At 35.6% G+C, this 27,531-nt stretch overlaps 1 protein-coding gene across 1 annotated transcript in view; it reads left to right on the top strand.

The window, feature by feature from the left end:
- Positions 1–27,531, top strand: part of PCLO (piccolo presynaptic cytomatrix protein) — a 328,283-nt gene that overhangs the window by 108,702 nt on the left and 192,050 nt on the right. Inside the window, exons 5-6 of the mRNA XM_036760651.1 lie at positions 497–633; positions 12,606–12,687. Coding sequence (XP_036616546.1) covers positions 497–633; positions 12,606–12,687 — 219 coding nt within the window. The remainder of the gene's footprint in view (positions 1–496; positions 634–12,605; positions 12,688–27,531) is intronic.

Below are 27,531 nucleotides of genomic sequence, written 5' to 3'. Positions count from 1 at the left end.
AGATGGTAATATAGGAAAAGAGAAGTGGTAGCCTTCTCCTCACCACTATAGGATTAGTGAGAATCTTTTGTTAAAGATAAAATTAACATAAAAACTTGTTTATTACGTTGGAGAAGGTAAAATTAACTCATAAATATTTTATATTTCAAGTTTCTACTTTGGATGTAGAAAAGTCTAACAAATATTAAGACCACCCAAACCATTACTTCATTGAACTGAATACTTTTATCTGACAGGGACTTTTAAATATAACATTATTCTATACTTGTGACATGGTCCTCTCATATAATATTACTCCATAAGGCTATACAATTTTAGTGGATTTTGTTATTGGTGGTGGTATTTTGAAAAACTTGTCTTGCTGTCACTGGAAATTATATTTTAACTGCATGAGCAAATTTTAAAAATGCATGTTTGTATTATGGGTCATCTTTTACCCTGTCTTCTACTCTGTTCATCTGGGTTGGAACATTTGACATTTCCTTGGTTTCCAAAGCCTATCACCTACGTCGTGAAGAAACAGATTGGTTTGACAAGCCCAGGGAAACTCGTTTAGAAAATGGACATGGTCTTGATCGGAAACTGCCAGAAAGACTGATTCATTCAAGACCACTCAGCCAACATCAAGAACAAGTAAGTACTTCATAAATTATCACTTGTAAATCATTTTTAAAGGTCAAATTCTATTCAAAATGCTCTTAATTTTCTTAAATCAAAATGAAATTATACTAGTGAAGGCACAATTTGACCCGTTATGAGTCTCAGTAAAAAAAAAAAAAGACTTATCATGTGACCCTGACAAAATTAAAATAATCCTCATCATGATGAATTGCATGATAATGACATATCCATAATATAATAGATTTGATAAGTATACATCATTCCACAATTCCAATACCAGATTATTTCTTTGAGGTAACTTGTTTTGCTTCAATTAGAAAAAAAGTTTGCCTTGATTTATTGCTTACCTTGAAAATGCATGTTATTATTATCTAATAATAAATTTAGGTCAACATGAGCTCCACATTAAGATTGATTTCAAACAGATAAAGAAAAACAGGAATGTGATAGCTAAAAACTCAGTTCTTTCATGTTTCTCCAGTATTTCTTTGATCACAATCCATTTTTAACATTCATTGTAACAAAAGTATAGAACAAAGATATCTAAACCCATTTTTTCATTCATTCATCCTATTATTTACCACTGTGTTATTTATTCTTTGTTGTTATTCAGTCACATCCAGCTCCTTGTGATTATTTCCTAATTTTTTTTTTGATTCATAAACTGTGCATTAAGTTCTGGTCATCATTTCTTCTTTATTCCTTTGTGCCAAAAGTTAAGGAATAAGGCTAAATTCAGTCTGAACATATGAGTTAAAAAGCATTTGAATTTACATCACTTTGTATGTAATGACAAATTGAATGATGTATTTGTCAAAATGAGTTCATCCTTGTGATTTTTTTTTAATTCTAAGAAATTATTCAGTGATAGAATCCATAGGTTTTTTGTTTGTTTGTTGTGTTTCGCATATAGCCAGTCCTTTAAATCTTTTGCTTCCCTGTCTAGGGAATCAAAAGAAAAAAAATTTTAAATGCCCTAATAACATAAATATTACATTAATCTACACAGACAATATTTACATTTGTATATAGTGCTACAATAACTTTTTTGTAGGATGACTCTTTGTAATTCACCCACATAACATAAAGAGGGAAGAGCATATGATTACATTTTACAATGAATTGTGTAGCCCTATCTCCCCTTGAATATATAACAATGTCATTCTTACTAATAAGGCAATGATGAGGCCCAATAGATAGATAGTGTTGAACTTGGAGTCAAGAAGACCAGAGTTCAAATCTGTTCTCAGACATATGATAGGTTTATGACCCTGGGTCAGTCATTTAACTCAGCCTTAGTTGCCTTCTCTGTAAAATGGTGACAATAATAGCACATATTTTACTGAGTTGTAAGAATCAAATGAGTTTATGTAAGCTTTTTGTAAACCTTAAAACATTGTATAAATGCTTGGCTTTATTACTAAATATAGATATAGCATCTTTATTAAGATATATCTTAAGCATATAGTTGGTATTCCTCTATGTATATAAAATTCTGCTCTAACGAATAGAGAATTTGTGATAGTTTTTAGAGAAAAATGTAAATTGTTAGCAATTTAATGGCAAGAATAAAATAGATCTTGCATTGGATATTGATTAAATATGGCAGGAATTTAATTCACTAGATTCTTCTATTTTGTTAAAATATTTTATGAGGGAAAATATAAGGGGGTACAATATATTTTTTCATTAGTGGTAGTCCTTTGAACTAACATAATTTTTTCAAAAATTTTCTTAAATTTTGTCAACATACTAGCATCCTGTGCAAGAGGGAAAAACATAATATCATCCTCAGTTTCATTCATTTTTTTAATCTCTTAAATATAAAGAGAAATATTGATATCTTAGTACCAATGAACACAAATATTCCTATTTCAAAATTTCGGCACCACTAAAATTTATGTTTATGAAATCTCAGGAAATTAAAATAACAAACAAAAATGGATTATTTCAAAACCTACTAGATCCTTTAAAAGAAAATGAAGCAGGGCAGCTAATTGGTGCAGTGAGTAGAGCACTGGCCCTGGAGTCAGGAGGACCTAAGTTCACATCTGGCTTCAGACACTTGACACACTTACTAACTGTGGGACCTTGGGTAAGTCACTTAATTCCAATGTCTTCCACCCTGCAAAGTAAAAGTGAAATATTTTTACCTTAAAGGTAATGTATAAGAAGTAAATAATAATAATAATATGCTATTACATCAATTTGGTAGTCATATTAGCTATAAAAACAAATCACTGTTGGGCCTGAAGTCAGGAAGACTCATCTTTCTGAGTTCAAATCCATCCTCAGACACTTATTAACTCTATAACCCTGGGCAAGTCACCCTGTTAGCCTCAGTTTCCTCATCTGTAAAATGACCTGGAGAAAGGAATGGCAAACCACCCCAGTATCTTTGCCAAGAAACCCCAAATGGGGTCACAAAAAGTTGGACATGACTGAAATGACTGAACAACACCAACAATATTTTATATATCTCCATTGTAATGGAAACTACTGGAATGGCAAATCAACAGAATTGCTTCCACCTCATATGTGGGACTTTGGACAAGTTATTTAATTTCCCTACATCTCAGGCAGTTTTTATACACAAATCTTTCCCATGCCTCCCAAATATCATGATGGTATCAGTGGTGTTAACAGTCTCGTGCTGCTAAGCCTAATTGAATCATCATTTCTATATCTAAATCCTAAAATGGGAAGGGAAATACTAAGCAATGGCAAAGGAAACAAGACAGTTTAATAATAATAACTTACATATTAGTTGCATTTTATATTTTAAAATTTTATGTCCTCACAAAAGTCATGTGTTATAGGAAGGTCTAGTATGAACACATATGCATATATAATATGTATTTATGTATCTGTATGACCATGTTTATATGTGTTTTAATTACATATGTGTGCATGTCAAATACACACATGTACATGTGTGTTGTGTTTTAGGGAAATTGAAGCCTAGGAGGATGAGTTACTTGGGCAGGTTTTGCAGTAGAAAGAACAGGATTTGGGTCTAAGACAACGGATTCATCACTTTTCTCTGTTACTTTAGACAAATTGTTTTACCTTTCTAGTACTCAGTTTCCTCATTTAAAAATAAGGGGAAAAATTCAAAAAAATAAGGAAATTAATTTAGATGATTACTGTCTCCGTAGCCCTTGTCCTACCATGCTAAATTCTCTGATCTTTTGATTTTCCAAAGTCACAGAGCTAAAAAGTGACAGAACTGGAACTGAGCTCATGTCTCCTGGCTCTCAATCCAGCTTTCTATACTTCAATAGCTAATACTAGCTGAAACAAAGTTAGACTGGTTGACCTGTCCCCGGTATAAAGCCAGGGACATACTAGACAGTTGCTCTTAATAGGACACATTGAAGTTGATGCTCCACTGGCACAGACCAGTACTTGGCATTGATTTATCCTTCTAAAACCTGGGGTCATGATCCTTCGTTCCACAAGCACATTGAATTAAAACTCTTAGTACTATTTTGAGTAATACATTTTTATTTGTTCTATAATATCTCTTCCTAATTCTCTTAGTATCATATTTTCTCAAATAACTTTTATTACATTAAATGAGATTAGGAGATATATGAAATGAAGTGGCCTCCCCAGTTGGCTTCCAATTGACACCTCTGCCTTAACAAAGTGAAGTGTAATCCATTTTGTGATGTATGTCAATGTGGATAATTTAGCTAACTAAAAAGCTTATAATTCAAAAGTTAATGGTGCCAATAACTGAAGGATTTAGTCTGAATTATTTTGATTAGCTGACATTTGTTAATTATGCTATCAAATGTCATGTTCAGCCATGCAAACTTCATCTAGCACTCCTGGATCTAAGATTTTATTGTTGATCATTTATTTCTCTGTTTCATTGTTTTAGAGAGCTATTTAAGCTTGCTCTTTCCTTAAATGGAATATAGGCAACAAACATTTAATATCCAGAATGTAATCAATTTTCAGATTGGAATCAATTCACATAAGCACAATTGTGTCACATGACTTTCCTTCCTGAGGCCACACCCTGAGTGATTCAGTTCTTGTTTGACTTGGGAAGTATGCTGGTCTGTCTATCTCCCACTTGATCTAAGCTGTCCATATTTGGCATTTACAGTGTACTTAAATATAATTTTTAATGGTCAGTAATAAAATATCTACACACTTAAATAGTAAAATGTAATTATAGTAGTTATTTTAAAAACACAAATCTTTCTGAAGGGAAACCCTAAAATACTATTTAAAGAGAAATGTCTATATTGATAAATCAATGTTTTGTTTTTAAAATAAGGGTCATATTCATATCTTTCTATTCCACTAAACTGTTAAGAGAACAATGCTCTATTAAATACACAGAAGTTGGCATTACTTAATTTACTTGTATTTGTTTTGGTAACTCATTTGGCCAGGTAGAAACAGAGATGGCACAATCAATTCAGTTCTTATATACAAGTCTCTCAGAAATGAGAATTGAAATTGCACAGTTATCACAATAGCTTTAGGGGTTTCTAATTCTATCTTAAGAAAAATCTACACTATATCATGGATAACACTATTAATAATACCTTTTTGAATTCAAGAAGACTTGAATGAGTGGAGGGTTCATGTATTTGCGTACAATTTGATCTCTTTTGCCAGAAAAATGAGTAAAATTCCAGGATCTATGGAACTTTATAAAGTCCCTGGAGTCATCCCTGCTGGTTTTTTGAAGTCTTTACTATTTCAGCAGAAATTCTGTTTGATTTTAGCAAGAATAAAGGATTTTTAGTATGAGCCTTTTAATGTACTATAAGGTCCGCCTCCATAAGGATAACCACTGCAGAGTGGCAAGAGTGGAGGATCCTATGTGATCCACAAAATTTATTTAAAGAAAAGAATAAGAAAAAAAATTACCTTTATTCTTATGAGATAACCTCTTCATAATATCAGAACCAATACGGTGAAATAGATATAGGGTAAAAGGTAATAAGGATCACACAGCTCTTATATTTTCTAAAGAGCCAGCTGGTCAGTATAGTACCTAAAGTATAGGCTTTGGAATCAGGAATACCTGAATTTTAAAGCTGCCTTATTGGTATTGTGAACATGGTGGGCAAGACATCTTAACTTCTCTCCACCTGTTTCACCCATCTACTAAGTGGGTATAATGCTATTATCTAATTTACAGATGTTTTGTAGCTATCATATGAGATCATGTATGAAATGTTCTTTGGAAACCTTAAAGAACTATGTAAATGTCAGCAATTATTATTTTCTAAAATCATTAATTATTAGTTGTGCTAACCTGGGATTGTTGTCTAACAATCAAATTCTATATAAAACTGGTAAAAATGAATCACAAACATAGAGATAGATTCACTATAATGTTTCACTGTAAGTGAAATGAGAAGGAATAAAGAAACCAAATGTATGAGTGACTCATAAACTTTTCTGGGTAAAGGGAAAAAATAGAGCTGGTTTTTCTTTATGCCCAATAGCAATGAAGAACATCAATTCATGGGTCATCTTGTCTTTCAGTGATCAGGATAAGTTTAAGTACACCTACTACTAGAAAGATAATTATAGCTTCTATGCCAACATGCATTATAGAGAATGAAGCAGAGAATTTGGATGAAGAGCTTGACACAAACCTTTAAATTAAGCATTCATAAACAATGAAATATAATGACTTTCCTATGAAAATGAGCAAAGGCTAGGATAATGGAAATTATATTGGAACATGTGATTTGAGATTAAAAACAAAATGAAAGAGATTAACTAGATTAATTGCATCTCATGCCTATAGATCATGAGCATTTTTTCAAGAGTATAACCAGAAACCATAAGAAATGATGCATTGACAAATTCAGTGAAACATGAGAAGACTTATGTGAACTAATGCCAAGTGAAATAAAATAAGGGAAAACATACACAACTACAGCAATATAAATTATGAGAACAGTAAAATGACTGAATACTGTGTAATTTTAATAACCGCATTTGTCCTTCGAAAAAGTTTAGGGAATGTCTTTCCTTCCTTCCCTCCTTCCCTCCTTCCTTCCTTCCTTCATTCCTTTTTTCCTTCCTTCCTTCCTTCCTTCATTTCTTTTTCTTTCTTTTTCTCTCTAGTAAGGTGGGGTACTATGAATGTATGGAGACCGGGATGTTGCATGTACTTTTATATGTAATCTCTATGTTGACGGGTTTTGCTTAACTGATTTTTTTGCTATTTGTTACAAGAGAAAGATCATTGGGTAGAAGAAGGTAGAGGACTATATTTGGAAATGATTGTGATATAAAAACAAAAGGCTTCAGTAAAACATTTTAAAAGAATATAATCTGATGCTTCTAGATATGACAAAATGTAACAGTGAAATTAACTAGTATCTTAAAATATAGAACCTCAGTCCCGACCTGTTTAAATAAACTTTCAACTTGAAAAAGGTGAAATAGACAAAAGTAATGATTTTTTAAAAGAATTTGAACATGGAGAAATTACCAAAATAGGAGAAGGTATCCAGAAATTGCCACAGCATGAAATGCTTAATCCCCTCAACAAGAAGAGATGTGTGGGAGATAAGCAATACCAGTGTAAGCTCATTTTTAATACCTAACAGATGACGGAAAACTGCAAGCAGATAGTAAAGAACAATTGAGGAGAAAGTGAGCTGTCTGAGAGATTGGTACTCACTTCAGCTAAGCCAGGTCATCATCTTGAGAGTGTTTATAGAAGAAACCATAAGGAGTACAACAAACACGCAGTCTAATATATTTGGCAGTGGTTATACAGTGAACTATGCTTATCAGTGACAATAATGAAACTATCCAATCTTTACTCTACCACCTGAGTACCCAATGTACTAAGGTGAAGAAGTAACAATGATACCTAAGAAGACGAATTTAGGAAGAGTGGTAGTCCTGATTGTGCTGGAAGTGACATTACTTTAATGAGACTCAGGGACTGATTTTTTTTGAAAAAAGATATCTCAAAGATAGGATGATTACAAAAGAATGGAAAAGATTATAGATGGAGCTTTTATCAACAAAAAAATAAAGTAACTGAAAATAGGTCCATTTTCTTTGTCTCTGACAGAGCTATAAACGAATGGTGGCAGGGGTGGGGGAGGTCAGCTTCCTTCCTCTTCTCTAAGAAATTGTTATCAAAATAGTCTATGCCTCTTTTGAGGGAATTTTTGATTAAAATATTAGAAAAAACAAGCAGGATTTTGAAGATGATTTTCTATAGCAGATCAAATATTTACAATTATACTTAAAATTGTAAAAATATAAGATCTGCCTGTGTCATTGTTTCAGTTTGTTTTTAGTATTTGAGTGAGTGGAACAAAATTGAACATTGAAGTCTCTGCTCAAAAAGTCTAGAAAAGGTACAGCAGAAAGAACCCTGGCTTCGAAGACAGAAGATAGGTATTCTAATCCAATCCAGCCTTCAGTTTTCTCATCTGTAAACTTAAGCAGTTATCTAGATGTCTTCCTCAGAAGACATGGCTGCTTCCAACAGCAGACCTATGTATGATCTATGATCAATGATATGTGTGATTACTGGGAGCAGCAATTATCTCTAGCAGATAGATATTCATGTAAGCTATTAACCAATATGAAGGAAAGATGCCTTGTGTAAAGTCTATGTAGAAGGATTCTCTGTGGATGCTTGGTTCTCCAAAAATTTCAATTTATTTTCAAAGTTTATATTGTAATTAATTCCATCTAACCCTGACTTACAGGGCAGCTAGGTGGCGCAGTGGATAGAGGGCTGAATTTGGAGTCAAGAAGACTCATCTTCTTGAGGTCAAATATGGCCTCAGATGCTAGCTGTGTGACCTTGGGCAAGTCACTTAACCTTGTTTGCCTCAGTTTCCATATACGTAAAATGAGCTGGAGGAGGAAATGGCAAACCAATTGAGTATCTTTGCCAAGAAGACTCCAAAATGGGGTCACAAACAGTTGGACACAACTGAAACAACTGAACAACAAACCCTGGAACCCTACTAAACTAAAAATAGACATGATAGAGATGTTTTTAGCAGACAAATGAAATAGTATCTTTATACCAAGCACATTCCAGATGTGGTATGAAAAACAGATAAGAAGATTGTTCATGACAAAACTTAGTCTATAGTGTGTGGTGAGGGCCTTTATTGTGATTGTGGCAGTGAAGGGAATTGATTTTGCAATGTTTTTGAGGTGACAGTGATAGGGCTTGGTAATGGATTGGATTTGAGACATGAGGGAAAAAGAAGAGTCAAAGACAACGAAAAAGATAATCACCTCAGTTCAGGACATATTGATCTTGAGGAATAAATAGGGCATCCACAAAGAGATGACCTGGGAGTTTTCAAAAAACCATAGAATTTTTCAGAGTGGGAAGAAACCTCGTTGGCTATATAATGTAACTGATGTCCCTCCCAAAAGAATCTTCACTACAACATGATCCTGTAATTCCATAATAATTGATAAGTGATTATTCATTCTCTGTTTGGAAAACCCTAGGAGGAAAACCCACAGTCTCAAAGGCAGCCCATTTGACATTTCAGTATCCCAAATTGTGCTTCAAGGCTAACTTTGTCTCTTCAAACATTCTGCCCATTGCTCCTGGTTCTGTTCTTTGGTGTTAATAAGAATAAGTCTAATACTTCTTCCAAATCTTCAAATATTTGAAGATACCTATTATCCATCCTCCCTCTGCCAGGCTTTTCTACTGTAGGCTAAGGATACCAAATGCCTTAGAAAGTTCTCTATATGACAGAGATTCTAGGCCTCTCACCCTCCTGCTTGCCATTCTCTAGAAATTCTCTGACATCAATTTTCTCCCAAGACAGTGGAACTAAGAGCAGAATGCTGTTTGAAACCAAAACCTTCTAATTCGTGGAAGTCTCTCTTTTTGCACCCCAAGGTTACATTAACTTCTTTTGGAGGGCATGGAATTGTGTTGATTCACTGATCTTGCAATCTACTAAAACCTACAGCCCTTTTTCTGATACACTGATGTCTAATTGTGCCACTGATATGGTACTTGAGAAGTTTACTTTTAGAACTCTCATGTGCTTTGATATGGTTACCTGTTGACTTTCATCTTATTTTTTTTTTATTTTTAGTTTGCAACACTTGGTTCTACATAATTTTGAGTTCCAGATTTTCTTGCCTGCCTCTCCCCCTCCTTCCCCAAGATGGCATGGACTCTCTCATCCCTTAATTTGATTTTATTTTTTTAGATATCATCTCTTCATATTCAACTCACTCTGTACCCTCTGTCTATATGTATGTGTGTGTGTGTGTGTGTGTTTGTGTGTGTGTATGTATATTCCCTTCAGCTACCCTAATACTGAGGCCTCATGAATTATACACATCATCTTTGCATGTAGGAATGTAACCAAAACAGTTCAACTTTAGTAAGTCCCTTGTGATTTCTCTTTCTTGTTTACCTTTTCATGCTTCTCTTGATTCTTGTGTTTGAAAGCCAAATTTCCTATTCAGCTCTGGTCTTTTCACTGAGAAAGCTTGAAAGTCCTCTATTTTATTGAAAATCCGTATTTTTCCTTGGAGCATGATATTCAGTTTTGCTGGGTAAGTGATTCTTAGTTTTAATCCTAGTTCCATTGACCTACAGAATATCATATTCCAAGTCCTTTGATCCCTTAATGTAGAAGCTGCCAGATCTTGGGTTATTCTGATTGGGTTTCCACAATACTCAAATTGTTTCTTTCGGGCTGCTTGCAGTATTTGCTCCTCAATCTGGGAGCTCTGGAATTTGGTGACAATATTCCTAGGAGATTTCTTTTGGGGATCTTTTTCAGGAGGCGATTGGTGGATTCTTTCAATTTCTACTTTACCCTCTGGCTCTAGAATATCAGGGCAGTTCTCCTTGATAATTTCTTGAAAGATAATATCTAGGCTCTTTTTTTGATCATGACTTTCAGGTAGTCCAATAATTTTAAATCATCTCTCCTGGATCTATTTTCCAGGTCAGTGGTTTTTCCAATGAGGTATTTCACATTGTCTTCCATGTTTTCATTGCTTTGCTTCTGTTTTAGAATATCTTGATTTCTCGTAAAGTCACTAGCTTCCACTTGTTTCAATGTAATTTTTAAGGTAGTATTTTCTTCAGTGGTCTTTTGGACCTCCTTTTCCATTTGGCTAATTCTGCCTTTCAAGGCATTCTTCTCCTCATTGGTTTTTTGTAGCTCTTTTGCCATTTGAGGTAGTCTATTTTTTAAGGTGGTGTTTTCTTCAGTATTTTTTGGGTCTCCTTTAGCAAGTCATTGACTTGTTTTTTCATGGTTTTCTTGCATCATTCTCATTTGTCTTCCCAATATTTTCTCTATGCTCTAACTTGCTTTTCCAAATACTTTTTGAGCTCTTCCATGGCCTGAGACCAGTTCATGTTTTTCTTGGAGGCTTTTGATGTAGACTCTTTGACTTTGTTGACTTCTTCTGGCTGTATGTTTTGGTCTTCTTTGTCACCAAAGAAAGATTCCAAAGTCTGAGACTGAATCTGGGTGCATTTTCACTGCCTGGCCATGTTCCCAGGCAACTTACTTGACCCTTGAGTTTTTCATTGGGGTATGACTGCTTGTAGAGTAGAGAGTGCTTTGTTCCAAGCTTGAGGGGGTGCGATGTTGTTTTCAGAGCTATTTCTATACAGCCAGCTCTGCCACACCAGCACTCCTCCTTCCCCAAGAACTGCCAACCCAGACCAGACTCAGGTCTTGAGTAGGCTCTGCACTTCTGCTCTGATCTGCCACTTAATTCCTTCCACCAGGTGGGCCTGGGGCAGGAAGTAACTGCAGCTGTAGTTCTGTAGCTGCCCCACCTCCACTGTCCCCATGGTGGTGGCTGAACCATGAACTCCTTTCACTCTGTCCCCTGCAGCTTTTCCCACTAACCTTCTCTGTTGTCTTTGGTGTTTGTGGGTTGAGAAGTCTGGTAACTGCCACAGCTCACTGATTCAGGGTGCTAGGGCCTGTTCTGCCCAGTTCCCAGTCTGGTTGGTCCTGGCGCAGCCCATGCTGGGCTCTGCTCAGCTCCACTCCCAGTTCCATGTGATAGACCTTACCCAGCGACCATCCAGACTGTCCTGGGCTGGAGCCCTGCTTCCCTTTGCTATTTCATGTTTTCTGCAGTTCTAGAATTGGTTCAGAGGCATTTTTATAGATGTTTGGAGGGAACTTGGTAGGGAGCTCTCACAAGTCCCTGCTTTCCAGCTGCCATCTTGGTTCTGCCTCCGTTTCATCTTATTAAAGTGAGCCGAATGTTGTAGCAACCTGTCAAGAACTTTTTGAATCCTGGCTTTATGACTTAGTGTGAAAGCTAACACTCCCAGCTTTGTTTCATTTAGATCTGATATTCTGATACACAGGAAAGAAGTTGATACAGAAAAATAGAAGTTTGGGAATTATCTGAGTATAATTCGTAGTAGGTAGGTAGTAGCAGAAGCCCAATTTATCTTACTTCCTGACTTGGAAAAATAAGAAAATTTGCCTCAACGTCTTACTTTCCATTTTTCCAGACCAAAAGTAGACAAGTAAAAGCTTTACGATAATTTCTTCTGTCAACTCACTGTTATTTTGTTAATAGTTGTTTAGGGATAGACTTTTTATTAAGTCAGCTATAAACTGACATTATCTCAAGAAAAATATATTAATCTATTACAATTATATGTTATTTAAGGAGGACAGACTATAATTATCAAGGAAAAGTTATTATGTACTAACAAAACCAAAATGTTAGAAAAAACAGCAAAAACAACTCTATTATCATATGAGTGATTTGCAAAGCTGTGCTTCAAACCTTCTAATTCATTTTCTACTGACTTATTAAAATTGTTATGAAATTAGCCAAAAAAGGAACTTATTAACCACAAAATAAAATGAAAGATGTTATAAAATTAACCATAAATGCATACATACAAGGAATGTGTGCATGAAATTACTTATTTACTTAAATGGATTATGCATTTTGTAACATGTATGTCTTATATTCCTCAGATGAATGGGAAGCCTACACAGTACATCTTTCCTCATGCAAGAATAAAAATAATGAGAGACCTTAAGGATCATACAGTTTCAGGTAAAGCTAAATGAATAAATCAATGATTTACCATTTTATTAAACTATTAGTAGATGGAATCTATTCAGACTTCTTTCTGGATGACAAAGTGAAATGGATTCTGATTATATTTCTTCAGTGATTGTGAGAAACAAGCAAAGATACAAACTCTGAATTAGGATTCTGACCATTTCAGTCCATGAAACATGAACATTAGTAATTGTTCAAATGTTTAAGTCATCATCATCATCATCATCAAATAGTATTTGTTTTCTTTGGAGTTAGAGTATTATGAAATGTATTCTGTAAAGGAAGCCGACTTGACCTTGGGTCCTACATTCATCTTTTAGTTTATGAGAGTGTGACTAGTTAACAACCTCTTTTTAAGTACAAATCACCCAAACAACTGGTTAGTTCAGTGACAATATAAGTCAAATTGGTTGTTGCCCTTTTATAAGATTAAGAGTTAATTAATCAAATTTTAACTCCCCAAAGCTTTTTTAGGTGCATTGGGTAAACACAACCAGAATAGTACTTGGGAATTTGTTAGTCTTCACTAATCTACAAAACGGGGATGTTCTTGCATATCTTTGTAGTCATTAGGCTGATTCAGCAAATAGAAAGATATAAAATGGAAATGTGAATGGAAAACTATTAAAAATTAAAGAGGAAGTATTATTGAGATCTGCTCACTTTGATAACATGGCAGGGTGTAATAGAAAGGGTAGCAGATCCCAAGTTTAATAATCCAAGTTCAAATCTGGGGTTTGCTACTTACTATCTGTGTGGTTTGGAGTAAGTAGCAACTTCTATGAACCTCAATTTCTTCCTTTGCTGTGCAAGGCAAGAAAGGATTTGGTAATCTGTAATGTTCCTCTAGTTTTGAATGCTATGATTCAATAAATCATAGATTGTAATATAAGTGATATATGTAAAGTTATTTTCAAATCTTATGCCACTGTATGCAAAAAGCTATCATCATCATCATCATCATCAGTTCTGTTAATATATAATCCTTAAAGATTTACATTTGTATGCTGGAATACTAAGTGTTTTTTTTAAATTTTATATTAAAAGACAGGCTGCCATGGGTCAAAGAGAACATATTTCATAGGAAACAAAGTTTATCTAGCTGCATGTAAATAAAAACTGTAGTCATAAATGAATATATTAAATGTATTTGGCATTTCTGAACGTGTGTGTACAGGGACAATAACACTAGATTTAATGTATACATGTTCTTTATAACTTTTGTGTAGATATTTCTTCATTTTACATACTGAGCATTTTGGTCCACGATCAATTTTAGATAATAAAAGCTGTTCTTTCACTTATTTTCATAAGAGGATGAATTGATTAGATGGAATTTTTTTCTCTTAAGATATGTGATTTGTCATCTCCCGGAGGCATATAATTTTAGTCTTTCATAATTTTGCTTCAATTTTGAACATATTTTAAATACTGATGAAAATTTCAACAGTGAATGTCAAAATCCACTTTGCTCTGCAAATAGTTACTTTCTACAATCTTCTGAAACTCTTTACAGCTCACAAAGGAAATCAGCAGTTTATTTTCCAGCCCTACAAAATATTGGTCTTTTTCTAGCATTTCCAATAGAAAATCTTAAATTATTTTTATTTTTTTTCTCTGGGGTATACATTCTCTTGTCAATTTTTTCGATGTTTCATTTATTTTCACACTATAGAGAACAGGAATAATATAATTTTTTTAATGAAGAATCCTACTCTTATACCTTCCATTTTTATAATTTGGGATTATGATGAATAGTTTTTAAAATATTTTAGTAGGTTTAATACTCTATGCTATATATTTTACATTCTAAACATACTAGAAATTCTTATCAAAATATTTACTTTGCTTCAAGCTCAATTCACTTCTTCCACATCTAAAATTTTTGCAGGGAGATTGAAAAGAGTCCAAATTATATTTAATACAGCACTTACCTTTCTTGGCTTCTTCCCTTGTTATTCGTATCATATATTACAATTGGAAATGTGGAAAAATACTTGACCTGAAATAACTACTCCCACAGATAAATATTTGTTAAAAGTAATGATAAAAATATTTGTTATGCCAATTTTAATCTGTATTGATGATTCATGTATAGATGTTTCTGTGAATTCATTTAAATGGGATATTTTTGAAAACTATGGAGGGATAATACAGAGGTATGTTTCCTCAACAACATTTTTTTTTACTGTTTCTACTTTTTTATCTTAATGTTTTACATTTCTACATTTTATTTTACTCATAAGTGAGAGGCATTCTGATTAAGAACAAAGAGGACTGAATTTGGAATCAGAAGACATAGGCTGATGTTCAGGTCACATATATACATGTATTATATATATATATATATGGTTTTATATGTGTATTTATATATATGTGTGTGTGTATATGTATATACATATATATATATATATATAGTTTTGTTATAGGAAAGATTCTGTAGCTTCAATTTTTCATCTGTAAAAATGTTTAGCAATATTTTCTCTACCTATTACCTCACTGGATTGTTTTAAAAATTAAATTACAAAATGTATTTAAATGCTGTGTAAGTGTAAACTTTCACATGTCTGTCTGCCCATCTCTCTGTCTGTATGTCCATATATCTAGCTATCTAGAACAAAGATCACAATTATCTGTAACACCAGGTAATTGGAGTTTTAGGTTAAATCCATCTAATACTTGGGAGGAGTTTGTGTTGGATGAAAGCAAGTCTAACATAAAAGACAAGTGAAAATACCCTGCATTTTCTAGAAAAACAAACTATTTTTATAAAAATAAATAGAAAAGGAAATATTATCCTTGTATGGAGTAGTAGAAATGACAAGCTAAGAATCAAAAGCTGAGTTGTGTAATGAGGGTAAGGAGGAAGAGATTTTATACCAGTAACAATTTATGAAACACTAGAAGTACTTGGAGGTTCTCAGCTAATAGAAGCATTAGAGCTTAACAGAGAGTTAGGAGGATTTTTAATTAAAATAGGAACCTACCTACCTTCAACCCTCACTGAATTAGCCCCTCCAGTAATAGTACTTTGGGATCTCTGTGTTTCTTGTGCCAATCCTAACACTAGTCCCTTCTAGGCTATGTATCTGGTCCAATGATATGTATTCAAGTATCGGCTCTATTACTAGCATTTTCAGGGTAGGTAAGATGCAACTTCCCTGACCCTGTTTACCCATCTATAGAAGGAGATAGTGCTTGCAATAACTACTTCATATTTTTGCTATGAGCAACATACATTTTTAAAAGTTTTATCAAATTTTTACATTGTAAACATTTACATATTTCTCCTATTTCATGAAAAGTCTCTTACAGTAAAACATTTAAACAAAATGAATAATACACAATCTTATCTGAATGTACATGCACCATTTGCTTATTTGTAGCACTCACTCCACCACCTCTGCCACCACATACACCTCACCTCTCTCTCTCTCTCTCTCTCTCTCTCTCTCTCTCTCTCTCTCTCTCTCTCTCTCTCTCTCTGTCTCTGTATCCCTCCCTCCCTCCCTCCCTCCCTCCTGAACACAAATCTTTTTTCTCTCCCTTCCTCCCTCCAGTCCTTTAGGAGGATGGAAGGAGGGAACAAATTCGTGTTGTAACATATGCATAGTCAAGCAAACCAAGTTTCCGTCACTGGTTGTATGGCTGTGTTACATTCTGTACCCTGCATTTCTTTCTATCATGAAAAACATGTTTCATCATCTATCTTCTGAAATCATGGATGGTCCTTGCATTGACCTTACAGCTTTCAAAATTATTTATTTTTGTGCTTATTATTGTATAAATGCCCACAACTATTCATTTTATTCATCAGTTTATAAGTTATCCAAATTGTTCATTTTTATAATATTGATATTATAATGTAAATTGTTCTCCTACTGCTTATTTCACTCTATATCAATTTATATGACTTTCCATGTCTTTTTGACATCATCCATTTCCTCATTTCTTATAAGCACAATAGTATTCCATCATATTCATATATCCTAAATTAATCAATGATTCCCATATCAATTGGTATATCCATAATTTCCATTTTTGCCACTACAAAAGGGCCAACTATAAATATTCGTGTACGTAAAGAACTTTTTCCTCTTTCTTTTAGTTCTTTTTGGTGTAGACCTAATGCAGAGCATCTCCTTGCAAAATCATGAAAAAGTGTTACTATAGCAACATTTTTTATAAAGACAAACTTAGAAATAACCTCTAAATCTCTAATATAAGAAAACCTATAATATGCCTTAAATTTTGTGTTTTGAAAAATATTATATGCCTTTAAAAATATGTTCTTGACGTATAGGAAGGCTAAGGCAGATACTTTTTTGCAGGGGGGAAGGAAGGGAAATTGGGCTTAAATGACTTGCCCAAGGTCACACAGCTAGTAAATGTGACAAGTGTCATCACAACTCAGGTCCTCCTGACTCCAAGGCTGGTGCTCTACTCACTGCGCCACCTACCTGCCCCAGGAAGATACTTTTTAAAAAAAATATATCCAATCTTTACTTGTCCTGATTGTTTACTTTCTTGGTAACTTCAGCTGCTAAACCAAGAATTGTGTTCATTTTTGTACTTCAGCATAGGCTAATGTAGTTACTTTGAAGTAAAAAATATTATATCTGAAAGTTTCCATCAGAAATGTGCCTTTTAGAATGTATTATTCAACTTCTCAGTTTAGTTGCCTGAGCAGTTACAATAGTGATAAGAAAATGAAAATACAGCAAAAGGAGTAACTCAAAAAATGGATCTCTGCTTCCCCCTCCTTCTTCTTAAAGCTATATCATGCATGAATCTAAGAATATAGGAGTTTTATGTAAGCTAATGTTAATCTCTTCGGAGTTAAAAAATGGTGAAAACACAAAATCTGGATAATAATAAAATGACCACATTTATAAAACTAAAGAAAGGATATATGGATTGAGTCAGCCTGATGCCATGAGAAAAACACCGAATTTGAAAGCAGAAGACCTGGTTGCAACTTTTTCTCTTTAGGCAATTCACTTAATCTCTTTGTATGTCAGTTTCTTCATCTATAAAATTATCTTTTTGAATTCTAAATCTTATAATGTTTTAATTTCATATTGTGGCAATGTTTTCAAAGGAAATGCCTTCTGTTTTCCTTCATTAGTCTACCATTTTCTCAGTGCTGTAGAAATAGAGCTTAATTAATTTTAAAAATTCATTAACTCTAAGTAGGTAGCTATAACAAATTTTGGTGCAATGATGCATATGGCCTGTATGCGTATATACATATGTATGCATACATATGTATCATAGTATATGTATATGTTATATATTAATACTATGCTATATCTATACATATATACACACCACCTTTATAGTAGTATCTTTACTTTGAAGACACTGTAAGAACAAACATGTGTCAGCTCAGACTTTTAGCTGGGTTCCTACCTAATATTGGTCCCACCAAGTTCAGTTTCAGATGCAGTCTGACTGCCATTGAGTCCTCTTCTCTGCTACCACTGGCCTTATTCTCGATTTTGAAGTCTCCTCCTTGCTTCTCAGGGCACTGGTTACAAACTAGAACACCATGATGTGGGGGTGCCCTCTTGACCTTTGAAAACTCATAAGGTTGGACACTCTACTATCTACTTCTTTCTCCTAGAAGAGAACAAATATAGTGACCAAGGACCTAGACTTTTTCTCAGGGCCATAATCCTTTTGAGATGAGAAGATGGTGAGAATCCTACCCTTACAGCAAGGTTTCTTGGTGAATATCCATAAGCAAAGGAGTCTAATTATGAACAAGGCAAGTGAAAGGACTGAGGGAAGAGGGACATTGTAGAAGGCCACTAAGACATTTTGATGTAACTGTAGGTAATAAAAGAAGGGAAGAGGGGAATCTATTCTAAATGCTGGAGATATGAAAAAGGCCAAGAGGTGAAAGCTAGTAGAATAATGCCAGGATAGCAGCAGGAATCAGATTTGGAACAAAGTGTGCACAAAAGGAAGTACTATGAAAAATCATAGTTGAAGCTATATGTGGAGGTCTTTTAATGCTGGTTTATATTTTAGTTTGGTAATAAATGAGGAGTTGCTGGAAGTTTGTGAATGGGTGAGTTACATGGTAAGTAAAGTCTGTGCATAGGAATAATACTTTAAGAACTAGAGGAGAGAAACTGGAGAAAAGGGGGCCAATTGTTACAATATCTAGGAATGATATAACAGGGGCCTGAACAAACACCAGGTCAATACAAATGGAAAAGATAATTATAAACTTGGCACCGAATAAAACTGCTCTTCATACCATTGGTAACTTCCAGTGACTTTACTATCCCTCCCTGTTCTCCTGGGCCATTATTTTTCTATCACCTTCCAGTCTTGGCCCTGTAGTTAACAAGTCCAATTATACACTGTCCTCAACTCTCAAATCCCTTACCACTTCGTGCAGTCACCAGTAATTTCTTGCCAAACCGAAACCCTAGGTTATCCCCAACACCTGCCTTCTCTCTCTCTGAATATATAGTATTGAATAATACTAGAGGAAGTCATGCAAGGATAGCAATTGGGGTGGGGAAGGGGGGGGGAGTTAGCTGGTAAAAATGTCCAGAGATCAGAGATAGAATGTCTTGTGCGAGGAATAGCAAGGAGGCCAGTGCCACTGGATTATAGACTAAACAAGAGAGAGTAAGGAATAAGAAGAATGGAAAAGTTATAAAGGTCTTTGAATGCCAAAAAAAAAAGATTTCATATTTTATTCCAGAGTGGACAGGGAACCAATGAAGTTGAATGATTATAGGAGTGGTCACACCTACACTTTAGGAAGATTGTTTTGATAGCTGAGTGGACAGTACACTAGACTGGGAAGGTGTTTTTTTCAGAGAGATCAACCAGTAGTAGCAACCACCAGGTGTGAGGTGATGATGATGTGTGTGTGTGTGTGTGTGTGTATCACCAAATGAAATAATAGAGATAGAGAAGAGACTGTGGTCCCAGTGAATGCCTTGGGGTTATACATAGTAAGTGGATGTGACCTGAATGAAAATCCAGCAAAGGAAACTGAGTATGGTCAAACAGGTAGGAGAATGTTTCATATTTTATGAAATTTAAATATTATAAGTTAAACATTTTGAAATTATGTACCATGTCTGAGTAATGATTCATCATGTTGACACCCAAGCAATCCAACATGTTTTTCGTTGGAAAATATATAAACTAAATAAAAACAAATCTAATTTTTAAAATGTTGTTAGGTGCCACAGAACTAAACAAATATTTATTCATGGAGGGGAAACCATCTGTAGGGGAAAGTTTTGAGGCGATATGGTACTATCAGAATCAACTGATGCTTTTTATGGCAAGAAGAATCTATAATTCCTGTTTAATAAATAGCGTCTCAAAATAGTATAACAAATGATTCCTCACTGGCTATATATAATTTTTCTTATTTGAAACATTTCATATTATAATCTGATAATCACTTTTAGTGCCTTAATTAGCAACAAATGCTTTGTAAAGCTAGGTTTGGACAAATAGCCTACTGAGTACAAATCAATTTTTTGGTGTTATGGTAATTAGGGTGGGATGTTTTTGCTGTCTTCTCTTTTGGAATACTAAGGCAACCAAGTGCTTTTAATGAGCCTCACCTTTATTTGAATTGGGCAAGTAAAGTGGGACCCTTATGTCTTTTGTTTTGGAGTGCTTCTCAGTACTAAGGAATCTTTGATTGAATCCAGAGTCTTTGATGACATGCTTCCACTTAAGTGACAAAAAGGCCTAAGTCACATGTGTTTGAGTCCCATGACGGTGATGCCCTTTGACCCTGAAGCAGTAGATATAAACTCAGAAGGTAGCATTTTCCCTTGGGGACACACTCACTGAAAGAGTGTTGGTGAAGAGACTGTGGGTAAGCTGTTGAAGCAGCCCCACCCCCCATTTTGAAAACTCAGTTGTTGGTGCTTCTTTGGTAACTATATATTGTGATTTGGTTAGGCAGAAATGTTAATCTCTTTATATTGTCTCTGTAATTTGTGCTTGTATTTGCTCTGAAGTTCTCTGAAGTTTCCCCCTGAACTAACTGAATGATATATGTATGTTTAATTGAAGTGAGATTGTAAACACCTTAAAGTTGGTTTCCTTAGAAAAGCAGATCAAAGAACTTGTGCTAGCAGCCCTCCTGTGTGCTGGTGTTGTGGGCCTTACACAGCCACAGTGGAGGCAGTTAGCACTGTTGTTACACTTGGTAAAAAAAAACTCATCAAAAACCATCCCAGAGTCTCTAAACACCTACTTTAAGAGCCCATATTATTTATTATATACCACCAAGTTTCTTAAACTTTGTCACCTGAAGTTTTCAGGTAGGAGACATTTTATTCCTATACTTAAGAACTCACAGAATATTATATTTCTTTTAAGACTAGCCAAGTTATTTGAGTTCATTCCCAGGTTTTCCTAGGACACTGGGTCAGGTCTGTAATCCTCCTGTAAAGAACAGTCTAGACATAAAGCCATGAGGGAAGACTAAGCATCTTTTTAGGCAATTTTTCTTTTGTATTTTATGTAAGATCAGACAAAGATTAGACTATCTTCTTAGGTGAGAACCTAACAGACCAGAACTAGCCTTCTCTTTTAGGTAATAGGAAGCATGCCCTATGATCATTTTGTCTAGCATTTACAAAATGTAATATAGTGTGTCTGGGGTATGAACCACCTAATATAAATTGGCTTACCTGTGATTGATATGAATAGACACATATCTGATATGGAAGCTGGCCCACAGTGGAGATCCTGTGATTTCCATTGAGGAAAGGAGGAAGAGCCTTGATTTCCCTCTAATAACCTAGTGTCCAGAAGAGCTGTGGTTGGCAATGTCTCTTTTCTTCCTATTCTGTCTTCAAGAGAGATATTCAGCTATCTGCCACATAGCAAAGAGATAAAGATGTTTTTTTTTTCGATTTCTAAATTTAATTTATTAATATATTTAGTTTTCAGCAGTGATTTTCACAGAGTTTGAATTATAAATTTTCTCCCCATTTCTACCCTCCCCCCCACTCCAAGCTGGCATATATTCTGGTGCCTGTTCCACAGTCAGCCCTCACTTCTTCACCCTACTCCCCTCCATCCCTTTTCCCTTCCTTTCTTGTAGGGCAAGATAACTTTCTATGCCCCATCACCTGTGTATCTTATTTTCTAGTTGCAGTGAAAAACTTTTTTTTTTTTGTTTTGAACATCTTTTTTAAAACTTTCAGTTCCAAATTCTCTCCCCTCTTCCCTCCTCCACCACACTCCCTAAGAAGGCAAGCAATCAAACATAGGTCACATGTTGTATGATTATGTAAAATCCTTCACATACTCATGTTGTGAAAGCCTACCCATATTGCTCCCTTCCTTTTCCTATCCCCTTTATTCAGTTTTCCTCCCTTGAGCCTGTCCCTTTTCAAAAGTGTTTGCTTTGATTACCTCCTTCCCCCTATCTGCCCTCCTTTCTATTGTCCCCCCCATTTTATCTCCTTATTTTATGCCCTACCCCTCCTTTTTCAGTTTCTCCATCTTGCCCCAGCTCACGCTACTGTTGTGTCCCCATCTCCACAGAAATGATCCTGCCTCAGATTGTCCCACTGTTTGTGTCCCCATCTCCACAGAAATGATCCTGCCTCAGCTTGTCCCACTATTTGTGTCCCCATCTCCACTGAAATCTAATTGTGTTCTTTCCCTTTAAATATTCTTTCTCTCCCTTTGCTCAGGGCTGTTCGATTTGAGTAATTACTCGGAACAGTCGCGCGCTTCAATAAATTCACATCTAAATTCATATCTGGGTGTTGCTTGCTTTTTTTTGGCATAACACTTCCTCCTTCTTCCTGTGAGGTAAGATACCCATTGAGTGTGTATATTATTCCCTCCTCAGGTCAATAAGATGAGAGCAAGATTGGCCATTCCCCCTCACCTGCCCCGTCTTCCCTTCCAATGAACTGCTTTTTCTGCCAATTTATGCGAGATAATTTACCCCATTCTGTCTCCTTTCTATTTTATTGCAAATCACATACTATTTTGCATTGGAGCATGATACTCAGTTTTTCTGGGTAGGTGACTCTTGGTTTTAATCCTAGATGCAGTGACCTACGGAATATCACATTCCAAGCCCTTCGATCCTTAATGTAGAAGCTGCTAGATCTTATGTATTCTGATTGTGTCTCACACAATACTCAAATTGTTTCTTTTGGCTGCTTGCAGTATTGTCTCCTAGATCTGGGAGCTCTGGAATTTGGTGAAATATTCCTAGGAGTTTTCTTTTGGGGATCTTTTTCAGGAGGTGATCGGTGAATTCTTTCAATTTCTACTTTACCCCTGGGCTCTAGAATATCAGGGCAGTTCTCCTTGATAATTTCTTGGAAAGATGATATCTAGGCTCTTTTTTTGATCTTGGCTTTCAGGTAGTCCAATAATTTTTAAATTATCTCTCCTGGATCTATTTTCCAGGTCAGTGGCTTTTCCAATGAGGTATTTCACATTGTCTTCCATTTTTTCATGCCTTTGGTTCTGTTTTAGAATGTCTTGATTTCTCATCAAGTCACTAGCTTCCACTTCCTCCAATCTAATTTTTAAGGTAGTATTTTCTTCCATGGTTTTTAAGACCTCCTTTTCCATTTGGCTAATTCTGCCTTTTAAGGCATTCTTTCTCATTGGCTTTTTGTAGCTCTTTTGCCATTTGAGTTAGTCTATTTTTAAGGTGTTATTTTCTTCAATATTTTTGGGTCTCCTTTAGCAAGTCATTGACTTGTTTTTCATGGCTTTCTCACATCATCTCCTTTATCTTCCCAATTTTTCCTCTACTTCTCTAACTTGCTTTTCCAAACCTTTTTGAGCTCTTCCATGGCCTGAGACCAGTTTCATGTTTTTCTTGGAGGCTTTTGATTGTAGACTCTTTGACTTTGTTGAATTCTTCTGGCTGTATGTTTTGGTCTTCTTGTCACCAAAGAAAGATTCCAAAGTCTGAGTCTGAATCTGGGTCTGTTTTCGCTGTCTGGCCATGTTCCCAGCCAACTACTGACTCTTGAGTTTTCATGGGGGCATGACTGCTTGTAGAGTATAGAGTACTTTGTCCCAAGCTTGAGGGGATGTTCTGTTGTTTTCAGACCTATTTCTAGATAGCAAGCTCTGCCAGTTGTACTCCTCCCCCAAGAACCTCCAACCCAGAGCAGACTCAGATCTAAGCTGGCTCTGCACTCCCACTCAGATCCACCACTAATTCCTCCCACCAGGTGGGCCTGGGGCCAGAAATAACTGTACCTGTAGCTCTGTAAGCAGCCTCAAAGCTGCATCACCTCCGCTGTCCCTGGGGTGGTGGCCAAACTGTGAACTCCTTTTGCTTTGTCCCAGAAGCTTTTCCCACTAACCTTCTCTGTTGTTTTTGGTGTTTGTGGGTTGAGAAGTCTGGTAACTGCCACAGCTCACTGAGTTAGGGCTCTAGGGCCTGTTCTGCCTGGTTCCTGGTCTGATTGGTCCCGGCCCAGCTCACGCTTACCCAGCAACCATCCAACCTGTCCTGGGCTGGAGCCCTACTTCCCTCTGCTATTTGGTGGGTTCTGCAGTTCTAGAATTTCTTCAGAGTCATTTTTATAGATGTTTGGAGGGATCTGGCAGGGGGAGCTTATGCAAGTCCCTGCTTTCCAGCTGCCATGTTGGCTCTGCTCCCCAAGAATAATAGTCTTAAACAAGGAAGTACATTCTTAGCAATCTCTATGGTTGCAGGTAGTGGAAGCAAAGACATGGAGGAGTTCCAGGGTTCCTCTTAATCATTCAAATGTTCATCTTGTCTCTCACTCATCTCTCTAGAACTTCTCTGCTTTGCTGAAGTCTCCCCACAGTTACAGAGCATTGATGGCTCAGTGGTCTCTTAGCTAATCAGGAGTCACATCTCTCTCCATATTTGCAGTCCTTAATATCACTGGGCTCCTTTTCAGGGAACTGCTCTATCAGCCTGGACCTGGGCATTATTACATAAACTTTTTACAAGGCTATAAAATTCATATTCTGAGAAGTAGAAAAGCATTTTGAGTGGTAAATAAACTATTGCTATAGATTTTTCAATAAGGAAAATGCATTGATTACCAAAAGGATTTCCTCACTAAATGAAAAATGCTAAGTAATTTCTGAGCATTACTAAAACTAATTTTTGAAAATGTATAGCATTCTTCAAAGCAGTACAATGACATCCTAAAGTATAGAATTTTAATATGGGATAGGACATCTAGGATATCCACCTGCTGTGAAGTTTATGTCAGCTGTATACAAGTACCTCCACTTAATATAAAAAAAAATCAAAGATTGAAGACACAAAAAAATAGATTTCTTATTGGCATTAAATTAATTATTGAATTGCTCCTAAAATATACAATACATGATCAGTGCATTATTGGTCTAGTTAGAGTACATGTAAAATAAGTAAGGACCCATATGGTAATTAGAACCTATATAATTTGGACAAATTTGTAACTTCTCTGGGAAGTCGAGAATTTCTTCATCTATAAAATTAGTAATTTGGGTGAGATGATTTCAAAGATCACTATATAACTAATTCTTATTTTTTGATGATAGTATGTTTTCTGTAATATAATGGTTGTACCAAACAATAGTATGAATATTTGAGTAGGGGGATATTTGAAAAGACAAGAAAGGCAAACTGATAATAATAACAACAAAAAAGATGATAGAATGAGCACAAAGTACAAAAAACAAATGAAATCCAATTATAATAGCTATCCTTAATATAAGTGTATTTCTCATGATTTGATGTACAACAGGTATATGTTGCCAAAGTTAGAAAATATATAAACATATGTAAATATGTGTCATTGTATGTGTGATATGTACTAAGGTCTGACAGTTTGTATGAAAATGGAACACTTTGAGTGTAGGTTTGGTGAAAAAAATAGTTTACTATTAGAGAACTAAACCAAATGAGTACAGAACGATATCATCATCAGAAGGTTCAACTCTTGGTGAGGACATTGTTCATCATAGTAATTCTCCAAATGGATTATATACCACAACCCAAGTCTTATGTGGCTACCTTCTTCTTTAGTGAAAAAGAGGACAGAGGTGCTTAAGACTCATTTCCATTCTACATACAAGATACATATAGTGAAAATGGGAGGTAATCTTTGAAGGAAGGTACTAGCAGTAGGGAAGGTGTAGAAGAAAGAAGAAGGACTTCTTGAAGGTGAGATTTGAGCTGAGGCTTAAAGAGCACCAGGTAAACCAAGAGGCAAAAGTGGGAAAGGAGAGCATTCCAGACACTGGGGACAGCCAGTAAAAAGGCCCAAGGTCAGGAGATGAATCAAAGTAACATTTAAGAAGAGCAGAAAAGCAGGAAGGAGCAAGTTTTTGAAAGGCTTTAAAAGACAGAGGATTTAATATTTGATCATAGATGTAATAGGGAACTACTTTGTGTTGATTATGTGTATGGCCTTGGGTAAGTCACTTCACTTTTCTGGGCCTCAGGTCCTCATCTATGAAAAGATGGGGCTGATAAATAGCATTTATGTATCTCCTTAAGGTTTTCAAAATGCTTTATAGCTATTATCTCATTTTATCTTCAAAATAACCATGGAAGATTGGTGCTATTATTATCCCCATTTTGCAAATGAGGAAACTAAGGCAAACAGAGGTAAAGAGAATTATCCAGGGTCACACAACTAGTCTGAGATTGGATCTGAATTCAGTCCTTCCTCAGTCCAGGTCCAGTGCTCAAGCCATTGATACCTAGCTGCTTTGGTGTGTATCCATATGAATAGGTATGTGTAAATTGTATTTATGTACCCTTACAAATATACAAATACACATATGTGCCAACATTTGTTTCTATGTAGAAATACATGGATCTCAGGATCTTCTAGAGTGGGAAGCTGCCACAGAGGCCATTTTATAGGTGGGAAAACTGAGACCCAGAGAAGATAAATAATGTGAAATGACAGATGAATAATAGGTTGGATCCAGAATTGAATATGAGGAAATGAACTGACTTACATTTGGGAAACTGAATAGTTCTTATTATTATGATCCTGAACTGCATGGTGTCACAAAATCTCATTTTATACCAATATTCTCCCAGTAATCCAATATGCTTATGAATCTTAGAATACAAAAACTCAGCAAAATCAAAATTTTTGGCAACCAAAATGTAATGGAAAGCATGGAGGACATCAACAGAATTTAGGATATTGCTATTGAAAATGTGTTTACAAGATATATATGTCCAGAAAAGTAAGTAGATGAGCCATGTATCCAGAGTGGAAGAAAAGATGCAGAAAAATCAAACACAACAGCCTAATATATTATAAACTCAAGAACACAAAATCCTGGGGGAAGGATTTACAGCAAGAATTGATGAGAAAACTCAAAAGCAGTTGAAGAGATATTAGATGCCACCACATTATATCATATACCACAATAAGTTCAAAAGGGAAGCCTAACCTAAATCTAAAATGTTAGATAAGACTTATAGTAAAGGGAAAATTTCTTAAGAAAAGGCAGAGGTGGTGGCTGGAAAGCAAGGACTAGTGTGAGCTCTCCACCAAGTCCCTCCAAAATCCTATAAAAAGTGGCTCTGAACCAATTCTAGAACTGCAGAACCCACAAAATAGCAGAGGGAATCAGGGCTCCAGCCCAGCCTGGGTGGTTGCTGCATGAGGTCCTTCATGCACAGAGCTGGGAGTTGGGAGCACAGTGGAGCAAAGCCCAGCATGGGCCATGCCAACCAACCACACCAGGAGCCGGGCGGAGCATGCCCTAGCACCCTGAATCAGTGAGCTGTGGCAGTTGCCAGACTTCTCAACCCACAAACACCAAAGACAACAGAGAAGGTTAGTGGGAAAA

This window comes from Trichosurus vulpecula, chromosome 5 (genome assembly GCF_011100635.1).
Source record: "Trichosurus vulpecula isolate mTriVul1 chromosome 5, mTriVul1.pri, whole genome shotgun sequence".
NCBI lineage: Eukaryota > Metazoa > Chordata > Mammalia > Diprotodontia > Phalangeridae > Trichosurus > Trichosurus vulpecula.
The sequence above is the reverse complement of the archived record's forward strand: the minus strand, read 5'-3'. Positions and strand labels throughout refer to the sequence as shown.